At 41.5% G+C, this 23,688-nt stretch overlaps 1 protein-coding gene across 2 annotated transcripts; it reads left to right on the top strand.

Moving 5' to 3' along the window:
- Nucleotides 1-2,828: 2,828 nt before the first annotated feature.
- On the top strand, nucleotides 2,829-21,752 carry TMEM33 (transmembrane protein 33). 2 transcript variants are annotated; one of them, XM_005300609.5, is made up of 8 exons: nucleotides 2,829-3,173; nucleotides 3,328-3,406; nucleotides 4,474-4,568; nucleotides 5,072-5,259; nucleotides 7,793-7,860; nucleotides 8,958-9,091; nucleotides 13,623-13,706; nucleotides 14,929-21,752. In XM_005300609.5, the coding sequence occupies exons 2-8, from the start codon at nucleotides 3,350-3,352 to the stop codon at nucleotides 15,056-15,058; spliced, it is 756 nt and encodes a 251-aa protein (XP_005300666.1). In that variant the 5' UTR covers nucleotides 2,829-3,173; nucleotides 3,328-3,349; the 3' UTR covers nucleotides 15,059-21,752. The 2 variants fall into 2 exon arrangements, with proteins under 2 accessions (XP_005300666.1, XP_005300667.1); XM_005300610.4 differs by having other exon boundaries at nucleotides 3,072-3,173; nucleotides 3,328-3,589; nucleotides 14,929-16,870.
- The last annotated feature ends 1,936 nt before the right edge of the window (nucleotides 21,753-23,688 follow it).

Raw genomic sequence — 23,688 nt, 5'->3', positions numbered from 1 at the left:
GGGGATTAGCGGCAGGTACTACCGAGTTTGTCAGAGTCAAATGGCACTTGTGCAAAATATCAGGCCTATTTCTTAACATCATAAATGTATACGCATAGAGATGTTCATTCCATTTACCTGTTCGCTGACAAAACAAAAGTAACTGAAGGATTGTGTTGTAATTAAGTGATCCTTCCAGTGGCCACCTTTCCTGGCACTCTAGCTGGTATTGAGGCCAGTCAACTGTACAGAACCTTTTCAATTTACTCCTAAGCATCGAATCTGACCCAAACACATCCCAATTTGCTAGAATGCATTCTAAGGGTGTACATTGTGCCCCGCCGGCTGTACTCTGTCCCTGCCCCATACTCTAGAGAGACACTGGGCGTCCCCAGGTCAAAACAGGTAAAGTCCCCACTGGACTGTTCCTACCTTATCCAAGGGTCCAGTTCCTCACCGTCGCCCACAACTGCTTCTCCACTACTCGAGCGCGTTGCACCGTTGTGCCCTCCGAGGTCGATCACACCACATCTCCGCCGAGGCCCCCGATGAAGTCACCGGTGCGTGCTGGGCGTCGGTCGTCGCCATAATCCGTCGGCCGCCAGGAGGGATCCAGGCAAGGCTAAATTTCAGCCTCGAGCCCCATGTTGGGCGCCAAAACTGTTGCCGGCCCAGAGGGCCCGAGGGGGCAACAGGGTTCGTTGCCCGGTGTGTGTCGCACCAATAGACACACCAGGGTGGAGAAGCAAACCAAATTTATTTGAGATCTCAAAAAGGCACTCAGGAGACCAGCATGTCTCAAATCAGAAGCGCAGCAAATACAAGAAAGTTTCCCATTTTATATTCCAAGCTGTTTGTGTGCAAGCCTTTGTTCTGTTTCCCCCTACCCCTCCCATTCCCCAGAAGTTCCTTTATACCCTCTCATTGATGATCCCAATTGCACGGAGCTTAATCGCATTTTGTCTTTAGCGTATGAGAAAACTCTGCCAAAGGTTTGTTGAGTGTTCTCAAAGGAGGGAATTGTTGGCGTCACTATGCATAGCTACCAGGTAACTTGGGGGGGGAGGGGTGGAAGGCCATAAACCCCCTTGCTCTGGGTCTAAGTGAGCCACAGTAACTCCATCTTGTGAACTTTAACCCGCCTCCATGCTAACAGCCTAAATGCTGAAGCAGAATATGTAACGGTCAGCTTTTTTAGCAGACAGCTGCAGTTTCGCTCACACTAGCAGAAGTAGTAGTGATAAGGAGGGGAAAAGGGGGAGGGAGAAGCCTACTACGTCTTAGCTTGCAAGGCCAAAGATAAGCATGCGGACAAGAACTTTTCTAACACGCCACAATGTAATGCCTGCTGTAACTGCTGTCGGGAAGGGAGGGGTAGGGGGAAACAGAACAAAGGCTTGCACACAAACAGCTTGGAATATAAAATGGGAAACTTGTTTGTATTTGCTGCGCTTCTGATTTGAGACATGCTGGTCTCCTGAGTGCCTTTTCGAGATCTCAAATAAATTTGGTTTGCTTCTGCACCCTGGTGTGTCTATTGGTTGGTCTATTGATCTACTGACGAACCCTGTTGCCCCCTCGGGCCCTCTGGGCCGGCAACATCTCTATATAGTTTGCAGTTCTTTGTTTGCCATATCTCTTGAACTAGGTCAATCCAGTATATGCTATTTCCCCAGGGGGAGGAAATTCCACAGACTTGTTACCTGCATTAGGGATTTAAATTAATTATCCCCCCAGTGACTTTAGTTCCTACAGGAAACATCTTTTAACTCACTCATTGAGCCAGCCCATAAAGATACAGATAACATTATAAATTGATGCAATAGTCTTTGCATATTCCAGGCTTCCAAAGCATCACATCTGTCACATCTATGAGATATTGTCACTGCACCACATTGTCATGAAATGATGCATTAACGCCACCATGCCAAGCTGGCATAGGCAAAGTGCTGTCATACTGTATATGTATAAAGTTTTACGTTGCCATTACACTTCTTTCGTGTGAGATTGTATAATGTCACTGCATTGCATCAGCAGGAGGTTACATGTCATCCTTCTATGGTGGCATGAGGTGTTGATGTGGGCTTAGATGATGTCACTCTGTCACCAGATCAGTGCAAGATGGTGCAAATGTCACCATGCTGTGTTGGTATATAATCATGCAGTGTTACCCTGCTCCATGAGATGATGTGATGTTACCACATTGAGGTGAGGCAATTGATGTGATATGACTGGGTGGAGGTGATATCACTGGGACAGGGTGATCCCTGTGATGTCATGGGGAAGATGAGGTGATTGATGTGATGTCATTTGGATGGAGATGAGGCAATTACTGTGATGTCACTGGGGTGGAAGCGAGGCAATCACTGTGAGGTGACTGATGTAATGTCATGGGGTGGAGAGGTGATTGATGCGATGTCACTGATACAAAGTGATCAATGTGATATCAGGTTGGAGGTGAAGAAATTGTGGTGATGTCATGTGGCAGAGCTGAAGTGATTGACGTGACATCGCTGGGGTGAGGCGATCATTGGGATGTCAGGGGGTGGAGGTGAGGTTATTAATGTGATGTCACTGGGGAGAGGTGATCGCTGCAAGGTCACAGAGGGGAAGCAAGACCGCCAGCATGATATCACTGACTGTTACGGGCAATGATACGTTCTGGGCCCGTGGGGCGGGGGGACAGCGCCAGCTCCAGGCACCAGCCTGGCAAGCAGGTGCTTGGGGCGGCCGCTCCGGAGAGGGGCGGCACGTCCAGGTATTCGGTGGCAATTCGGCAGACGGTCCCTCACTCCCGCTGGCAGCAAAGTACCTCCCTCCGAATTGCCGCCGCAGAACGCGATCGCGGCTTTTTTTTTTTTTTTGGCTGCTTGGGGCTGCCAAAACCCTGGAACCGGGCGGGGGGGGGGGAGGTGCGTCACGAGGTCGGCGAGCATCAGAGTCCGTTGAAGAGGCCCCTTGGCCAACAAGGGCTACTTAGCGCACTGCTCGCGGCGCGTGGCTCGCTGGGCGGGGCGGCTCCGCCAGTGTCAAAGAGCAATAGGGGGCGGTCCTCCCGACGCTGCCTACGTTACCCAGCATGCCCTAGCGCCGAACCCAGAACTGACTCTCTGCTGTATCCGGGTCGGGCCCGCCTCGCCTGTCAGGTTGTCGCCCCTGTGTCGGCCGGGTGCTTTCGGTGTCGGGTCAGCCTGGTAGGTGCCCCCTCCCCGGAGTGTGCCGGGGCCAGGCCCCTGGGGCTCCTTCCGCCGAGGGGCTGGGCGCGGCGCAGGGGAGCGGCGGGGGCCGTGCCCGGGGCCACGCGGCTCCATGCCCGGCTCTGGCTCATGCTCTTTTCTCTCCCCGCAGAGCGTGTCCCGAGCGGCCGGCCATGGCGGATACAGCGCAGAACGGGCCCATGCCGGGTGGCGCCGGCGGCGGAGCGGTGGTAAGGAGAGGCTCCGGCGGCCCTGTCCCAGGCGGGCGAACGGACCGTCCCTTCCGTGCCCTGCAGTGCCGAGCTGAATTCTCCCCCCAGATATACCCCAAGTGGGGGTAGAACTGATTCTAGTGCCCCAGGGCCCCACAGTGCCCGGCGCTGTACGGCCACAGACTCCCTCTCTGCTTTCAAGTATGCCTCTTGTTGAGCTGCTGGGCCTATTCCTTAACCTCAGCACTTTCCTTTCTTTCACATCCTCCCTCCACCACCGTCTTCAGGCAGTTCTGCTTCTGTCTCTTGCTCTCCTCAGCCGTTGTGCTAATTGTTTCCAAGCTTTCTATAACCATCATATTCCAATATACCAGAATCCCTGAGGGTTTGTGCCTGCTTAGAAACCACTAGGGAGGTGCTTAAAATGTGATAGCTAGCATGTTTGAAAATCCTGTGATAGACAGGGCAAGCTGTAGTTTTGATAATGTGTCCGTTGGTGAAGGTTCAAATTCTCTCCTAGAGTTCACCTTGACCTACTAACATGTTCAAAACTATAACTTGTGCTGTTCCCTCTAAGGTTGGAAAAACATGCCTTATTTCCTACTGTGGACAAGCTGTTTAGTCTTGGCTTTGGGTGAAGTTCTTTCTTACAGTATCCTTTTTCCATCTCATTGTGTTAATGTCCTCTTATATAGTTTTGGTCCCAGAATAGAAAGGTTCTTCCCCTCATTTCTACCTTTAGAGTCCTGGGCTGAGCACCTGGCCCTAGAGATGGGAAGTGTAGACTTCAGTCATAGCCAAGAAAGTGGATGCTTGCATCCATACAGAGACCTGGGAGAGTCAGTTGGGCTAAGGAATTCATATGATCAGATCTTATTGCAAGACTGGCTCTATACTGAGTTACAATCTAAGTAGCAAAATAGACTCTATAGGCTAGTCACAGCTAATTTGGAATTGGCATATAAATGAAGTCTCCTGATAAACTATGCATTACTGAAAATAGGAAAGAATGTCCGGCTTGGATATAACTAAATGTTTAGACACCAACTTGTGGGGGTTTCGTTTGTTTTTTCTTTTCAATATAGCAATTTCTGATGACTAACAAGTTGGACACAGCAATGTGGCTTTCCCGTTTGTTCACAGTCTACTGTTCAGCTTTATTTGTTCTGCCCCTTCTAGGGTATGTATTGTACTATTTTCAGTAGTTTGAATGTTACAAAATAACTAAGTTTTATCTTATGCTTATGCAAGCTTTCAATTTCCCAAAGGTTACATAGGTCGTAAAGAAATGTGTGCAGATTATTTGTTATAGCTTGTCTAGGTTTTAACTTTTATTCTCACTTCAGTAGAACAGTTTGAGAATTTTAAGTTGTTAAAAATAATTTTAATAAAGTATCTAACTTCTTTCTTAAAAAAAAAAAATCTTTAATTTTGTTTCCTTGGAACTGACTAGGAAGACTGCTTTTTTCCCTGTATTACTATGAAATAATGCTTTCAGTAGTTCTGTAATGTTGAGTGCTATGCACATCAGCAATGTTACGTAAATAAAGACTTAAAAAAAAAATTAATACTGATCGTTGTCTTGGCTGTAATAGTAGAAATAGCTTCAAGTATTGTGCAGTCATGATGCAATCCTCAAGGGAGGATGGTTTGTATGGTAACCTCTCCTCTGATAATTTACAGGTTGCATGAAGCCGCTAGCTTTTATCAACGTGCCTTGCTAGCAAATGCGCTTACCAGTGCTCTTCGACTACACCAAAGGTTACCACATTTTCAGCTAAGCAGGGCATTCCTGGCTCAGGCTTTGTTGGAGGACAGCTGCCACTACCTTTTGTATTCTCTCATCTTCGTTAATTCTTATCCTGTTACAAGTATCCTTTATCTAAGTACTCTTTCACATATTATTATTATTATTATTATTATTATTACCTTAAACATTACTCCATGTGTGAGGATTGTGACACTTAATTCTCTTCCACAGCAGCCTTCATTGTGATTGGAGAAAATGATTTAAAACCAAAGTGTGGCTGCTATCCATAGAACATACAGCATAGTTAAGACTGTGATTATGTCATGGAGGTCCCGGAAGTCACGAAATCCATGACTTCTATTGACCTATGTGACATTCTGCCCCAGGGCTGGAACTCCCAGCCGGACCCCCCGCAGGTCCCAGTGCCTGCCATGGTGGGAGAATCCCCTGCAGCTGCCCAGCCACGGGGGAAGGTGGTGGTGGGGACCCCCTGCAGCTGCCAAGCCGTGGAGGGGATGGGGGGGAGGAAGAGCCCCCTGGGCTCCTAGCTGCTTGAGCAAGTTGACCCTGCAGCAGCCCAGCCCCCGCAGGCTGCGGGGACCCTGGAGCTCCCACTAGTCGCAGGTGGTGGGGAACCCCCTGGAGCTCCCTGTTGCTGCGGACAGCAGTCCCCCCTCCCCCCCGAGCTGCTCAGCTCCCACTCACTGCAGCAGTGGGGGACCCCAGAGCCCCAGCAGCAGTGGGTGCTGAACCCGCCTCCCCATTTTGTCAGGGATATTTTTAGTGAAAGTCAGGGACAGGTCACGGGTTTCTGTGAATTTTTGTTTATTGCCTGTGACCTGTTCCTGACTTTTACTAAAAATATCTGCGACAGAAACTTAGCCTTAAGGATAATCAATATAGCAAATCTCTCCCACATGGCATGTGGCCCTTACCTGGAGGGACCACTCTTACGGTGAAAGTACATTTCAGTCTCTGCTTCCAGGCAATTGTGGGGGTATTTTTGTTTTTCTTTTTGCGGAGACTCAGGAACTATGGCAGTGATATAACAAACTCATTTCATGTAATCCATTGAACAGTCATCGGATGGTAAGATCTCTGTCACTACCACCATGGGCTACATGGGCTATATCTGATTTGGTACCTCACTTCTAAACTATTTATAAGAACTATTGAGGCTTCTCCTTAGATACGTTTATTTTCACTGTATTAATGAAAATTTTAGCTGTTGAAATAGTAGCTTTCAGCTTGATGACAAGCAGCAGGAATTTAGTAAGTGGTTATCTTCCTTCTTCAGGTTTACCTATTTTATTTAGTGTTTCACTGTACTAAGATGTGCCTGGCAGCAGAGACATCTGACTGCCATCGTGAAGTATAGTATGTTAATAAGAAGTGTGATGCCATTCTTTGTCTAAAACAGCATTGTAAACCATTCTTTAGGGATTTCATGCTTTCACTGTTGCCAGTTAATACTGTAGTAGCTCGTAGAGTCAAGTATATACCAGAGTAAACATTTTTTATGGGGAAAAAAACATTCCTGATTACTAAGTAGTATACGTTAGGATTGTGATACTTTGACAGTACAGACTAGCTTTTGAATAAGTATCTTTAACACCTTGTTTAATCTGTGTGCACTCTGTCCATCTTCTGTTAATACTTCAGACTCGTCAGTCTGAGCAGTCAGTTCACACTAAGATAAGCCCCCTTTCCTTCACTTCAGCGCCAGACACTTGATCAGTTACACAAAGGACTTTAATTTGCAGTTCTGCGACCTTGGCTTCAGAATGAAGTTTTGAACGCACACTGTGACATGACATAATACCAGAAAGTGGGTCTGGAATGTATTTTCTACTTCTACATTCAAGTTCACTTCTAGAGAATAAAGATGCCAGGCAGTAGTAATCTGTCTCAAGTATTAGGAACAAGAGAGCTTTGTGGAATTTAGTTTATGCCACTTACACCTGTTACATTTCAGTATCTGTTGTAAAGGTTGATCATAAAAAGTTGTGGTGACAGTGCACTAGATATCTTCCCAAATTCATTCCATTGACTCATCTCGGGAAGAAAAATGTAAACTCCATTTGCTGACTTTGGTTGATAACTTTTTTCTATTACTGTAGTGCCTCAGAGTCTCAGCTGAGAGCAGAACCGCATTATGCTAGACAAAGTTTACGATCTAGATAGACAAGAAAGGGTGAAAAAATGGAAGGATTATTACTCCCACTTTGCACATGGAGAGCCAAGGTATGAGGCGATTAAGTGACTTGCCCAAAATCCTTGATGGAAACAAAACAAATCAAGAAATGTTTGGGTCACCAGTAATACAGCTGTGTGTGATGTCTGTCTCACAGTTACACCTAGTTCTGCTAAGTCTTTTCAGAACATCACAAAAGAGGCTGCTAGCGGATTATGCACCCCTCCTCTTTTTAATATTATTTTTTCAAAAGGAAACATAGCTACAGAGAGAACTGTTATATACATATCTCTGAGCTCTGTACAACTGTCACTGATTTTGAAAACTTCTTGCTAAGGATAATGCTATACTTTATGCTATAACAACTGTATTATATAGATATGCCGACATGATATTCATCGTACAGAATAAATGTTTAAAATACTTTCTGGCCTATAATTTTCCTTATTCCTTGCTTCAGTGAGTATTTTCCCAGTTCTGCTGTTCTCATTGCTTCATGCTGCCACATATACAAAGAAGGTTATTGATGTAAGTATGGTGCAATATATTGCTCAGTTCTTTTTGGTGTAAAATGGCTTGTATCTAGGGGTTGTAAACACATTTCAAAGGGTTGCGATTATCCTCTCTTTCTTTATGGCTAGTTGGGAGAGTGGTCTTGAAACGCTTTTGTGTTCCAATGTGGGGTCACAATATGGTAAAGTTGAGAACCAATCAGTTTAATTTTTGCATAATAAATACAGTTGGATGGTCTAACCTCCTGACACACAGACACAATGATTGTAGACAAGCCTCTTCTTAGTTTGAGATGCTCATCTTGCTAGCCAGCTTGTTGATTCAATACCAGTACTTTAGAATATGTTAATCCTATTTAAGCTTTGTGCTCTCTCTTTTTCTCTCCAGTTACTATCCATATGGAAGCAAATGACTTCCACATTTGCCTACTATGCAGAAATACTTGAGATATCTGACTGCATTGCAACAGATTATGGTGGGTTGCATCTGGACCCCCTTCTAGCTGCACTTAGACAAGTGCTGTTTCAGTAGGTGAAACAGCAAAGTGCTTAAAATGAAGTTGGAAAACAAAACAATATTTAAAGAAGCTGCTTCTCAGCCCCAAATCCTCACTATGTTGTTTTATTTATATAATACACACACACTGTCCTTTGGAATCTTTTTTTTCTTTTAAATTAAATTTTCCATATGCTACGAGTACATATTTCGTTCTAGTGATCAGAATAAAGCTATTGGCCATTGCTATGGCATCTGTAACTGAAGTGAACAAAATCACATATTTTCTCCATCTGTCTTGTGGATAATGCTGGAAAGTGGAAGATGCTTACTTGCCTTTCATAGAAAGTGTTAGGATTAACTGTTTGGGAAGTATGTAAATTTGGGGTATTTTTCTGCAATGCTTCTCTTTTCTACAAAAACCCTGTATTTGAAGTATCCTTTAGAGGATCCCAGAATCTTATTAGTTTTTAAGTAACTAGGTGGGTCTCAAAAGTTGCTGAAATTAGTATGGCTGACAGTCATTTGAATGTTTGAGTTAAAACTAGAGCAAGAACAGAACTGGACAATCTAACTGACTCTAACTATAATCTAACTATTATTTTCCCTTTCTAAAGGCAAGAGGTTTGAATAGTCTGCCTTTCCTGAGAAGTCTTTTAGAGAAACTAAATGCTAATCAACAAAATATTCTAAAATTCATTGCTTGCAATGAAATTTTCCTGATGCCAGCTACAGTTTTTATGCTTCTTAGGTAAGAATTACAGAAACATTTTCTAATCTATTGACTTCCATACTTGAACATTTCCTACCCAAGGCCTCAATCTTGCAGTTAGTTCTACGTGGGTACAGGTGTGAAGCTCATTGCAGGATCTGTCCCTGAGCTTGTTCATAGAGACAGATACATTTAATTTCTTCTAGATAAAAATCTGACGGATTACTTAATTTCATTCTGCTAAATCAAAGTGAATTTTTGCCATTTTATCAGTGATCACAGAAATAGACTTGAAATGCCTGGTATGTGTCTGTTTTTATGTGTGTTTTGTCTGAGTAACAGCAACTGAGATTTGACTGTACACTAATTTATTGGGTAGAGTTGAATAACTTTGGTCAATGTAATGGAACACATGCCAGTGGTAAGGTAGCTGGGATTTTAGCTTTTAAAAACAAACAACTGGTGCTTTTATTTAAGTAGAGCACTCAAAAGTCTAAATAGGATCGGGACCTCACTGTGCTAGGAAATGTGACCAGAAGCAGTCATGGCCCCAGTCTGAAGAATTTTTGATTGAAGGTCTTGATGATTTATGATTGAAGGCCTATCTCCATGTGGTCCTGATCCTTCAGTGATCTCCCTGCATCTCTGTAGAGCCCCATTAACTTCAGTATAGAGGCTACAAGCCTATCCATTGAAGTTGACTTCAATGAGGCTCCATGCAGGCATAGAGGTCTAACCACACACTGGTCGTTCTGAGACTAGAGCCCTAGGCTGTCCCTTAACCTCTTTTTGTAGCAGGGACTATCATTTATTCCTCGTTTGTGTAGTTCCTAATACAATGTGTGGCCTGAAGGTACTACTGTAATACAAATAGTAATGATCTGTGTTGTTTTGGCTTTGGAGCTCATAGCATGCAATTCATTTTAATGGGGACATTATTGGTGATAAACTGTGATACCTTTGTGATGGGTTTGATCACAGAAACCCCCTTGGGACTGTTACCTGATGTGCTGAGACTACCTCTGAGCCTGTTTTTTCTGCCAGCTTGGGCCTCCAGAACCCTGCCTTGTCGAGCCAGACACACCAGTCTGCTCCAACACAGACCTAGGGTTTGAACCGCATGCCCCAAACCTGCAGACTTAACTGAAAACAGCTTAAGAAGTGCTCCTGTCTCTAGCACCCAGACACCCAGCTCCCAATGGGATTCAAACCCCAAATAAATCCGTTTTACTCTATATAACGTTTATACAGGGTAAACTCCTAAATTGTCCGCCCTCTAACACTGATAGCGAGATATGCACAGCTGTTTGCTTCCCCCCAGGTATTAATTACATACTCTGGGTTAATTAATAAGCAAAAAATGATTTTATTAAGTATAAAAAGTAGGATTTAAGTGGTTCCAAGTAATAACAGACAGAACAAAGTAAGTTACCAAACAAAATACGCAAGTCTAAGCCTAATACATTAAGAAACTGATTACAGATGAAATCTTACCCTCAGAGATGTTCCAATAAGCTTCTTTCACAGACTGGACTCCTTCCTAGTTTGGGCCCAATCCTTTCCCCTGGTACAGTCCTTGTTCCAGCTCAGGTCGTAGCTAGGGGATTTCTCATGACTGGAACCTCCTTTGTTCTATTCCACCCCCTTATATAGCTTTGGCACAAGGTGGGAATCTTTTGTCTCTCTGGGTCCCCACCCCTCCTCCTAAATGGAAAAGCCCCAGGTTTTAGATGGATTCCAGTACCAGGTGACATGTTCACATGTCCTGTGAGACCCCAAGCCTTCATTCTTCCTGGCCTGACTCTCAGGAAGGCTTGCAAGTAAACCAAGCCATTTACAACCAATTGTCCTAGTTGATGGGAGCCATCAACATTTCAAACCACCATTAATGGCCCAGACTTTGCATAATTACAATAGGACCTCAGAGTTCTATTTCATACTGTAATTCTAGTTTCAGATACAAGAATGATACATTCATACAAATAGGATGAACACACTCACACTCATTAGCATATTTTTATAAAATCATATCGAGTGCAACGTCACAACCTTAATCAGTTTATAGCATGTGGGTGCACAATGTTGGGCAATGACTTGTAACAAATGACTAAATCAAGAGTCCAATAAATTCTTCAGTCAGCAAATTTAAAGTTGTCTCAAGATACAAGGCAGATGCACTAAGATCAAGTAAATCTTTGTTTTGTATTTTTTAAACAAAACCCAAAGTCAAAACCAGTGATCCCACAGTGTAAACAATCTGTGCATAGTTTCATGATCTTTAGGATGTGAAATATTTGTAGGAGTGTTTAGCTAAGCAGGTAGAAGTTAAAAGCTAGCACTTCAGTATCCATTCCATGCCTCTCCTATTTTACTATCGGAGGGAAACAGTCTCTGAGCAACCAAATACTTTTTTTTTTTTTTTTTTTTTAAATTTTGGCAGCACTCAAATCAAGGACTCCCCCTCAGCCTGTACACAGAAAATGCATTTTCCATTCATCACCAGGTTCTAGCAGAAAGAGGGGGGTGGATCTTCATGGACATATATATTTCCTAGTCCACAGGTGGAAAATCTGGAAGGATTTCTTCCAACCCATTCTTCATGTATATATAACTTAGATTTTTGTTGTTCCTCTGGCTACATCAACCATCCAGTTTGAGGAATTACCTCTTAAAGATGAGATTTAATTCTTTAGGAAGGGCATATTGGACTTTCTGAGATGTCCTCTGAAGAATTGTATCTATCAAATCTCATTCCTCAGTGTGGCAGGCTGAGGACACTTATGAAGTCAAATGAGAACTCATGACTACCTTTAGTGTTGCAAATGGTCTGTGTAGATCCTTTTCCATTGTGTGTTCCTTGAGGCTTTGTGAGCCAAAGAATGACCTATTAAAGAACTCTGTTCTATAAAATGTACAGGAAAATAAACTGTGCTATTATTATTATTATTATTTTATTATTATTTTTTAAGGATAGCTACCTCCAAAGATTGCTGTTACTCAAAATATTATGCTGTAGTTGTAGAAAGTTAGACTTAAATTCAAGAGGGGAATGTGGCTTTTGCTGGAGAAGATGTATCTTAGGCAAGCTGGTCTTGGTGTAGAACATGATGAGCCTATCTAACTCTTAAGCAAAAAGGAAGGGAATGTGCTTAATATAGCTTGTCTTGGACATCGTACAGAGATAAGCAGTTGCTGTCTTTAGTCAGTCATACAACATAGTGTTTGTCTAACTGATTAGGAAACCCTATTTTCAGATGCTGAAATTATTTTAAAAATCATTTGAGATCTGGTCTAAAAGTAACATTTAAAAACTTCTCATCTCCTTTTGGACCTTTTAAAATCAGTATAAAGTGTGTGCACACACACACGCACAAACCCCTCTCCCCCTTTTTTAATGCATTTTTTTTCCCCCCACTGTAGCTCAATTTATTTTACACTTCACATTTCCATAGCCCATGGGATAAAGATGCCTTTTAAATGTTTGAAGAAATCCAGTTTACTGAAAAATAGTCTTGCCTATAGTTCGCTATTTTCAGAGCTCTTAATGTAACAATATATGAGCGAGCTTTTCACAAATCAGACTGCATTGATATTGAGCTACACGTGTGGCAGATTATATTTTCCATCCAATGAAATTAAATCAGAATGCTCCTTTTCTTACCCCCTGGGTTTTATGTAGTGGTATGGCTACACAGCAATAAAACCCCCATGGCTGGCCTGGGCCTGTAAACTTGCTGTGTGGATGTCTGGGCTTGGATATCTACACAGCAAGTTTGCAGCCTGAGCCCCACAAGCCCAAGTCCACTGATGTGGGCCAGCCTTGAGTGTTTTATTGCAGTGTAAACATGTAGCATGTCTTGTATGAAATACTGTAGCAAAGAATTTAGTGCTGAACAAGTTGATGCAAAGTTTGTAAAATGTAGTAAACTTGTGTTGTCCCAGAACAGCCACTGCCAAACCCCATTAAGTATATATAGTATCTTGTATACAGTATTGACTTTTAAGCCTTAATATGCATTTTGACAGCATGCAGGGGTATTGTGAAGAATAGCATTCTGTGGAAAGGATTCAAAATGCCATGCTTAGTGTCTCAAGCAATTACTATAATTGAACATACAAATCAAGTATTTATGCATGTACTTGGCCAGTTGAATACCAATTTGCAAGCACATACATGGAATTTCCTGTTCAAACTACACAGGCATTTGCATCCACTTCTGTGTTTGTCACATCTTGAAAATTGGGCACATAAAGCACTTTATAAATGGTAATTTTAATATGAGAGCAGTAATACTGCGTTTCTTTCGTTGTGTTTTTAAAATTTCAATTATGGTGTAGCATGCAGTTGTTGCTTTTTATTTTATAACTTTCAGCCTTAGTGGATATGAATATGCTGGTGTTTCTAGATAGCTTATTGCTTTTTTGTTTGTCAACTCTGGATTCTCAAACAAATGTGATCATCTGACTATCCTCAACATATAAAATATATGTAGTTGCCTTATTTCTAATTGCAAAACTTATTGAGTTTGTGATGACAAAACTCAGAACAATCTTTTTCCTTTCCTTTCAGTGGCCAGGGAAGTTTGCTTCAGCCTTTCATTTACTATAGATTTCTTACATTGCGTTATTCCTCCCGTAGAAATCCATATTGCCGGTAAGCATTACATTGATTTGAGAATTAATAATGTATTAAAACTTATGCACAATAGTATGCTAAAATGTTACATGCTAGAAATGTAATTCATATGTAACTGGGCTTAAAAAAAACCCCTAATTCAAAATTACATTTTCCAAACAGCACCATAAATGGGAGGTTGCTCTTCTCCCTCACTAAATTGTAGTTGTACAAGTAATATACTGTGAAAAGTTTTCTCATGACTGTTTTTAGATACGCTTTTTGTGAAGTGAAGCTCCTCAGTTCCAGGACAGGTTTTGTTGCCACAGACTAGTTTGAGAACCAAAGCCTCAAAAGTACAGTATACTACAAGAAATCAATCATTCCATTTTACTATTCATGTCTTTCAACAGAAATCCAGGAAAGCATTTCAATCCTTGACATCTTAAAAAACCCTTTAAAGCAGTGCAGCATTATATTTGATTCATTTACTTAATTATATGTGCCCTGAAGAGATGAACTGGGATTTCGCTGGAACTTATAGGATATTCTGAATTGTTTCTGTTGTGAGAGTGTTGCCATGCAGTCTTTTTTCCTGGAGGAGGGGAAGGGGTTCGTGTCTCTTCCTTTCTTGGTGTCTCTTTGCTCCGTTGCTTGCACCTTCTACACTACCACCACCTCTCTCCCCTTGTAAAAACTATCATCTTTCTTTCATGGTGCTCCCTTTTTGTCTGAGGCTGCCTTTTAAGTTTGAAGTAGCTTGCAAAAGTGATTAAAAACCTGAAGAATTTCAGGAACAAGAATTCTCAGGTCCACACTGAACATTTATCTCTCACATAAAAGTATTACACTAAGTTGTTCTCGGATGCTTTCTAGCTACTTTGGGGATCTAAGGGTACGTCTATACTTACTTCCTGGTCCGGATGTAAGTGATGGATCTTCTGGGATCGATCCCGGAAGTGCTTGCCGTCGACGCCGGTACTCCAGCTCAACGAGAGGAGTACGCGGCATCGACGGGGGAGCCTGCCTGCCGCGTCTGGACCCGCGGTAAGTTCGGACTAAGGTACTTCGAATTCAGCTACGTTATTAATGTAGCTGAATTTGCGTACCTTAGTCCGAAGTGGGGGGTTAGTGTGGACCAGGCCTAATATGAGATTCTTGAATAATGTAATTGAAGACTGTTTTGAGGTGTAATAACGGCTGATCAACACAGCTGTGATGTAAATATATTTCTGATTTTTTTTATTATTATTATTTTCAGGACTCTTTTCACAGAGCTGAGGATTGTTGTTGAACACCTAATAATGAAGCCTTCATGCCCTCTTTTTGTAAGAAGACTGTGCCTCAATAGCATTTCCTTTATAAGCAGACTAGCACCAACAGTTGCATAATTAACTTTCAGAAATGTGTGTATGTATATATTGTGAACATTATGAGCAGCTGGCATTTCTGCTAATGGTTATAAATTCCAGTTTTTACACTGATCTCACTCTAGTTTGTATAAAATTGTCTATACGTTTCCCTCTGAGATATTCAGTGCATTGTCTCACAAAGTTTCTAAGTTGTCCTAAGTTTCCAAGAAAATATTACTATGCTGTATTGCTAATTGGTGAAAGTATCTGTTTGCGTCTTAGCCAAAATTATTTTAAGGAAAAAATACCCAGTCATACAGAATGTTAAACAAGCAAAAAACCAAATGGTTAACAGAGAATTGTACCTGTTTCCCCCCCATAAAATAGACCTACTGAAAGCAGATATATATTTAAGAATTTTAGTCAATCCTAGCTGTATGCATAGCTACTATAAGATGTTACCACAGAATAACTTGTAGTCTGTTACAGATAGCAATTGGCATACGGACATATGCAGTACATTTTGGACAGTATTCTTTTCTGCACTCCAAATATACCCAGTACACCTAATTTGTTTAAATTCACGTAGTCAGTTCATGATTGCAAACATGGCCCATTTAGGAGGTAATCAAATGGATTAAAAATCTCATGAACTGTGGTGGTTGATGTGACAGTTTTCTGGGGGGCGAGTCTGTTTTTTAATGTCATTTAAAAGTGAACACGCCAATAAATCACCTAATGCCCTCATACTTTCACATCCTACATTTGGGAGAATTCTTAAACATCTGCCCATATCAAACTCTCTGAACAGTGAGCTTGTGTTTCTATATGATGAATGTCTCTTTGTCACTATAGTGAAGTCACTGACCAGTAGGCTTCTGTATAAAACGAAGGTGCAGTGTTTTAACTTCTACCCACCTCAAGTCATTGTGTAATGTAATAGTGCAAAAAATTATTATTGCAAATACAAGTGCTTTTGTGCCTAAATAAGGTGGGACTGCAACAATTCAGGCATGGCTACTTTTTAGAAAATATAGGTTAATCTGTAGCTAGTCCTATATGAATTCTTTTCCCAGTTTCTAAGAACCCCACTGAGATGGAGAATTTACATAAAGGATTGTACCTGGTCAGACATCTATTGAAACAAATTACTGTAGAGAAAATTTGGCGTAAGTCAATCTGTTCCTATAATAACACTACTAAAATATCTCGACTTCAGAAATGCATGTGAAATTGAGTGCTGATTACACATTCACCCAGCATACCTCATTATTGTAAAGGTATTCTTTTTTCCAGGAATTACATATGTCTGAATTTACCCAAATTTTAAGGAAACAGGCTAAGATGTTTGGGTGCGTAGGCATAGTATACAATTGATACTTTAGTTGCATAGAAGTTAAATTTTATTCATTGAGCTTCTCCTTTATAATTCAGTGTCCTTTACTGCATGATCAGATCAGACCTTATACTAAATATTTGGAAAACTCTTGCTCCTTAAGTCAAAATATTTCCTTGTAATTATCTAGTTTCCTTACGTATGTTGCTGATGTAATTTAGACTTGTCAGTCATTAGTTTCTGTCAGGAGCCATGCATTGTACATTTTTGCTCAACCTCCAGGTACTGATAAAAATGATGTTGTGAATAATTTTACTTGATTGCTCTGACCTTGGCTTTTTGAGCATAATTAGCTATTTATGGAACTATTACACACTGTGCAGAAGCAACTGCATGCTATACTCTGGTTCAACTGCTCAGACTTGCAACCAGCCTCAATATCTATGTGTCCTGTGATCTGAGTGTTTTTATAAAAACTAAAATTTCTACAGCAATAAAATGAATGTTAAATAGTTTGCTAGTAGATGGCTTTTCAAGTTTATTTCCTCTGTGTAAAGTAACTGCAATATTCTGAGACGAGTCCTGAAGTTGAGCAGAGAGTGCAATTTATTTGTGTGTGTGTGTGTGCTTTTCTCTACCTAGTCCCATTGCCACACTTGAATCTAACCTAAATGCTACACAGATCAGAGCCCTGACACCTCCTTACATCCACCTTTATTTTGGAACCACCTTTTTACTTATTCTAAGAAAGCAAGTTTTTAAGCTTTAGCACTGGTGTTCACAACCCTGGAGGGCAGCTTTCAAGAAAAATGTCAGTTTTTCTTTTAAATTTAAATTGCAGTGCATCTTTTGGACCCAAAAACTTGTAACCAGAAGAACAGAAATGTAAATCTGCTCTTGAGCCTAACTATCTTTGTATGGCAGCATGCTGTGTCTAGGACATTGTTGAAAAGTTAACACGTTTATCATTCTTAAATGCCATGCACGTATGTGAGGCATGATTTGTCTCATTTACACCACTGACTTAAGAGGAATAACTCCTGATGTACACTTGAGTAAGTGAAAGGTGAATAAAGTCCTTCGCAGTGGTGGTGTAGCTGCGTTGGTCCCAGACTACAGGAGACGCAAGGAAATATCTTTTATGGGACCATCTTCTATTGGTGGAATCATAGAATATCAGGGTTGGAAGGGACCTCAGGTCATCTAGTCCAACTCCCCTGCTCAAAGCAGGACCAATCCCCAGACAGATTTTTGCCCCAGATCCCTAAATGGTCCCCTCAAGGATTGAACTCACAACCCTGGGTTTAGCAGGCCAAGGCTCAAACCACTGAGCTATCCCTCCCCTGAGGTGTAAGCGTTTTCAGATCTTTGGTATTTAATTTGCATAAGTTCATTGAAACCTTCATCTCACATTGTTTTCTGTTGTCAGATTCTGAACCGGCTAGGGGACCATATGCTAGTGACGTTGTGCCTGATTCACCACTTCATTTTTATATGGGTGTGACTCACTTGATTTCAGTGGAGTTATGCTGGTGTAAAACTGGAGTAAAACAGTGGATAACAGCACCTGTACCATACTCTGAACATGTGGGAGAATAGCTGGGTGAGTAAGTGAGTAAGTCTGATATGAATAGAGAATTTGAAGCAGATGAAATGGCTAGAAAGAGCAGAACTAGCAGGCCTGAGGAAGGTATGATTCTTTCTTTCAAGATTTAACTGGGTTGGTTTGGTTCTACTTAATTTTTTTTTTGTGAGTAAACTATTAGAAATTGATTATGAAACTTTCCATATCTAGGATTTAGTTTGACTAATACCCCATGCTTTGTGGGAGGTTTCCTTATTACTCTGTCACAATATTACCCAGATTTAGCATAGAGCACAGAGATATGGCTGGACAAAACTGCAGATATAGTTCTGCCTTTAGCTTGAACAACCTAGTTAGTCAATGCTTTAAAGTACTCACAGGACAGCTAAGTAGTGGGAATAGTTTTGACCCCTTATTTTGCTTGCAATCTACAAGCCAACACTTTCCAGCAAGCGTTCTTGATCCTTTGTCAATCCTCATAATACCTATTATCTGACAAACAGTGTTTTCCCACCATCACAAAAATAAGGTTGGAAATTTTTGTTGAAAGTAAAAAAAACAAAAAACAAAAACCCAGCTTCTTCCTTGTCCCTTTACTACCTGTTTCCCACCATTACCTATGTGTGTGAACGTTCTTCTAAATTATAACTAAGTTGCGCACATCATGTGCCAGGGCTATCATAGTTTGCCTGCTGAACCCATGAGTATAGGTTTCACATCACGGAGTAGGTGAGCCTATCACACGTGACTGTGACATCAGAATGAAGTTTTGCAACTAGCATGTGAAACTCGGGTTCCAATCATGACTACCCATAACAAATTTCACATCTAATTCCAATGAAAGGTTTTTAGGCTGACCAAATAGGTTGTGCTAACCTAAGTACCTCTTCTGAAACCAGATGGAGTTTTGAATGATTTAGCTTTTCACAATAAATTCATATGGCTGCATACAGAGGAGAGAACTGGTTGAGGAACATCAGATTACCTTTCTTTCAGTCCTCTTTAGATAAACATAAACTAAAACTACATGACCAATTTGGAGAAGTCTCTGACATACAGTTGGGAAATGAGCAATGTCAGATTTTTAAAAAAACAAAATAATAGGTGTCTTATATACACACACACACACACACCTGTCTTCTTCCTCATCTCTATCCAGATTTCTTCTACTTGTATTCCTCTTTGTACTTTCAGCTGTAAATGTATTGTCACTTCATTAGAAATGGAAAAAATACCCTGCTGTGTATAAAGGGGAGCACTATAAATTAAGATACTTTAAATTCTGTTCTTTAAGAATATTCTATTTTCAGTCACAATGTATTTTTCAATTTCTGTCCTAAACCTGTACTTCATATTGTTTTTGAGATGCTAAAGGTATTTTGTGATAACATGCCTATGTATATATAATTGCTTATTAGGTACTTATATCGTCCCCATTACTTAGTATCTGAATGTCTCACAATCTTTAATGCACAACACCCTATGAAGTAGGGAAGTACTATTCCCCTCTTACAGATGGGCAACTGAGGAAGAGAGAGATTAAGTGACTTGCTCAAGGTCCCATAGGAAATCTGTGATGGAACAGGGAATTGAAGCGAGGTCTCCTGAGTCCCAGGCTTGTGGCCCAATAAGTGGAGCATACTTCCGTTCAGTAACAGAAATGATAGTTCTGTTCTTGTTCCAAAAAATACATTAAGGCTTGGATCCACAAGGTGGATCACCCCCAGCCCCTATGTTGGGGAGTGCTGGGCAGGCGGTGTGGTCTCAATGCCTCCAGGGCGGACGGACAGGCAGCATGGCACAGCCCCAGCCCCAGTCTTGTGCTCACCAGCCCCAACCTGCCTGCCCCTGCCAGCCTCTTGGCCACACTAGGAAGGGAGGGAACTGGAAGCAGGCAGGAGGGGACCTGGGGATGGAGCATGGGCGAGGCTATGCCAGGCTGTTTTGGGGAGGCACAGTCTTCCCCTGCCTATGGTACTCACCGCCCATGTGAGAGATGCTGAACCTCTGTTAAAATCTTGCTCCCTCTCAGGCAGACAGGGGAATTGAACCTGTGTGTCCCACATCCCAAGTGAGTGCTCTTGGACTAAAAGCAATGGACTAAAAGTTAGATGATAGGCACCCCCACACCATCTATATTTTGAATGGGACCCAATCTGGTAGGCAGCCTTTGAACATACTTACTGACTGGATTGTGCTCTGCATGTGAATTAGACATTCATCTGCTGCCTACAGTATTTCCCCTTGATTTGTGGATTGCTCTGGGGCATAGGCAGGAGATAGGCATCCAAATGCCCAGAGTGAGGGAGCAGTGTGTGTGCTCAGAAACATAGGCGCCTAGGGAACTTTTATCCTAAAAATGCATGTGCCGAGTGAGTAGTGCACCTACAGTGTTTGGCAAGAGTTTTGTGGATCACAGTGGAGCCTAAAAATGAGATTTAGGGCTTGCCTGTGCACTTCTCCAGTTTGGACTACAGGGGTGTGATTGGCAGCACTCACTGGCATGCTGTGCTGAAACCACCTTTCCAGCCCGTGTAGACACTGCTGGTGTGAAGTAAAGGGCGCCTAGTTCACATTATCTTGATCCTGTTTGAAAGTAGCACAAAAGGAAGCAGAAACTCCAATTCCTCAGCAGTCAGTGAGCAAGCGTAGCCAGCTCCTATGACTACTCCTATGCCCACAGAGCTGATGTAGAAAGTAAGGGAGAAGTGGCCATAGCATAGAGTGACTTTGAGACCATCTGCAAATTGGTGGAATTTAGAGCAGCTTGTTCTAAATTCCCCTGGGGCTATGGCTGGCACAGAGCTGGCTGGAAAAATGGAATCATAACTGCCTCCCTGACATCTCTCCCTCTTTGCTATTTCCAGTAGAATCAAAGTGCATCAGAGAATCTGATTCCATGAATACTGGTATGTGAGAGTATGAGACCATGCTGTTTTACTGTAATCACCTATACTGGCTCATTTTGAACAAAGGGGTGTACAGTATTTGTGGAGAGAGTACAACTATTGTGGAAATATTATATTGCAATAGTATCCTAACTGCTAGACACTTCCCAAAAACACAGGCAGAGACAGTCCCTACCCCGAAAAGCTTACAGTCTAAAAAGTTTTCTTTTTAAGAACAGGACCTTGAACAATCATTTGCTATTTCATAAATACAATATCAATGTAATGAAATAAAGCTTCAAAAGCTTCTTTTATAGCGCATGCCAGCATTCCTTAGTAACTTTTCTGCAAACGCTGGATCCATTTTTAATTGCAAATATTGTACAGGTAAGAGAGTTTCATTGCTCCCACCATCTATGCTATCCACTCTGTATAAATTTCTAAAATAAATTGAAAAATTCATTGTTTTCCTGTATTCAAGGACTGAGGCACACAAATGCTAATGTAGGGCTCAGAGGGGAAATAACATTCTCCTGCATATTTGAGAAAATCTGAAGCTCTTTCAAGAAAATCTAATAAACATAATAATCACAGCCTGCTGACACTAAGGAAAAAAGACCTCATTCGCTCTTTCTTTTATGCAGCGATTTACTGGTCCCTACTGATTTCCAAATTGGATCACCGTAGTAAATTATCCATGCCAGTACCTGTGAAAGTAAGCACTGGGATCCATATTTGTTTTGTGTTCTGCTTAAATCAGCAAGAATGATAAATTTGATGGTATGAAATTGGAAATATCAAGGGCTTTCTTCAATGAATGAGCAAAATGTCTCCACTTGTAATTTATTGTGACCCTCTTTCACTGTATGTGCTTTGTATGTCTAGTATTTATTTCAACACAAATTAAATTGCTCTCTCCTTCTATATTGTCACATCTGTGGTATTATTTGATGTAAAAATCAAATCGTGTAATAATTTTTTTCCTAGATTCAAAGCAATCTTACAATGTTTTGTTGCAAAGGAACACTTAGTACTAGAACTCAGCTTTCTTTTGAGTATAGTTGAGTTACTAGTTGGAAACTTTACATATAAAATATCCTCTTGTTTACCAAACAGTGCAAGATACATTACATCAGTTCCCAGTGTTGTTTTATTTAATGGTGGAAACGAAGAACTAAGTTCAAAATCTCAAATGTCAATAAAGACTTAAGGCTGGATTATCACCTTGAAGCTATGCTGATTTATCTCAGCTAAAGATTTAGGCCCCAATCCTGCACACACTTATGCACATGCTTAACCTTACTATCGTGAGTAGTCCTATTGATTTCAAGTTAAGTTTGCAGGATCAAGGTTCTGTTCTGTAAGTCTGTAAAGAGGTTGCTTTTTGGTGATTATTGCACAGTAATTAAATAAGGCCAAATACTGATAACTGTTTCCATGGGTTTAGATCTGGGGTAACACTGCTGAAATTAGTAAAGTTGCTTTGAATTTACACCAATGTAACTGAGATCAAAATCTGCCCCATAACAAATATATCAACCAAATCTGATGTTAAATAATGTGACTATGGACCAGATCCTGCTTATTTTATTCATGTGATAGATCTAGGCCCTGTGTTGGGACAAGAGCCAGCCTTAGCAGATTTACGGTGGGCTGCCAAACGATTTTTGGCTGCCACTCAATCTCTGCCCCCGGGCAAGTTGATTCTTTTCTATTGTAACATGTGACATATGATCACGTTGCTAGCGTGCAGTATCGATCAAAGGATCTGGGGAAGAGATAGCAAGATAATTCTTTGGGATAAAACCCAAACACAACTCACTTCATGTTTACATACAACCTGAGAGTGAGTGAGATAATTAGTTATCTTGTGAAGGGTTTGGGGACAGCATTATTAAAGAAAACTTCAGCAAAGGACTATTTTGAAATAAACAGTGGTTAACTAGTGCCCAGCCACTGGAGAATGTTGTGTTCATTCTGGTAAATTTCAGCACATTGCTTCTGTATGCAACACATTCTACATAAAAGAGGATAGGCAAAGCTCTCACCAGCAGATTGTGAGATCACTCCACTGAGTAATTAAGTTAAAAATCATAAATGATAATAAAGACATAGGACCAGATCATTAACTAGTATAAATTGGCATTGACTTCTGGCCATCAGGAAGTTTAGACTTGAAATTAAACGAAGGTTTCTCACCATCAGAGGAGTGAAGTTCTGGAACAGCCTTCCAAGGGGAGTAGTGGGGGCAAAAGACATATCTGGCTTCAAGACTAAGCTTGATAAGTTTATGGAGGGGATGGTATAATGGGATAGCCTAATTTTGGCAATTAATTGATCTCTGACTACTAGCGGTAAATATGCCTAATGACCTGTGATGGGATGTTAGATGGGGTGTGATCTGAGTTACTACAGAGAATTCTTTCCTGGGTGTCTGGCTGGTGAGTCTTGCCCACATGCTCAGGGTTTAGCTGATTGCCATATTTGGGGTTGGAAAGGAATTTTCCTCCAGGGCAGATTGGCAGAGGCCCTGGGGTTTTTTCGCCTTCCACTGCAGCATGGGGCACAGGTCACTTGCTGGAGGATTCTCTGCACCTTGAAGTCTTTAAACCATGATTTGAGGACTTCAGTGGCTCAGACATAGGTTAGGGGTTTGTTGCGGGAGTGGGTGGGTGAGATTCTGTGGCCTGCGTTGTGCAGGAGGTCAGACTAGACTATTGGTCTCTTCTGACCTTAAAGTCTATGACTCTATGACTTCAGTTGCTCCAACTGCATTGCAATTAAAGCAATCTAGCAGTTTGCAAAAAGGGGAAGAGAAAGTTGAAAGAAGGAATAGGACACAAAGAAGGAATGAAGGAGG

The sequence above is a fragment of the Chrysemys picta genome, chromosome 5 (genome assembly GCF_011386835.1).
Source record: "Chrysemys picta bellii isolate R12L10 chromosome 5, ASM1138683v2, whole genome shotgun sequence".
In the NCBI taxonomy this organism is placed as follows: Eukaryota; Metazoa; Chordata; order Testudines; family Emydidae; genus Chrysemys; species Chrysemys picta.
The sequence above is the reverse complement of the archived record's forward strand: the minus strand, read 5'-3'. Positions and strand labels throughout refer to the sequence as shown.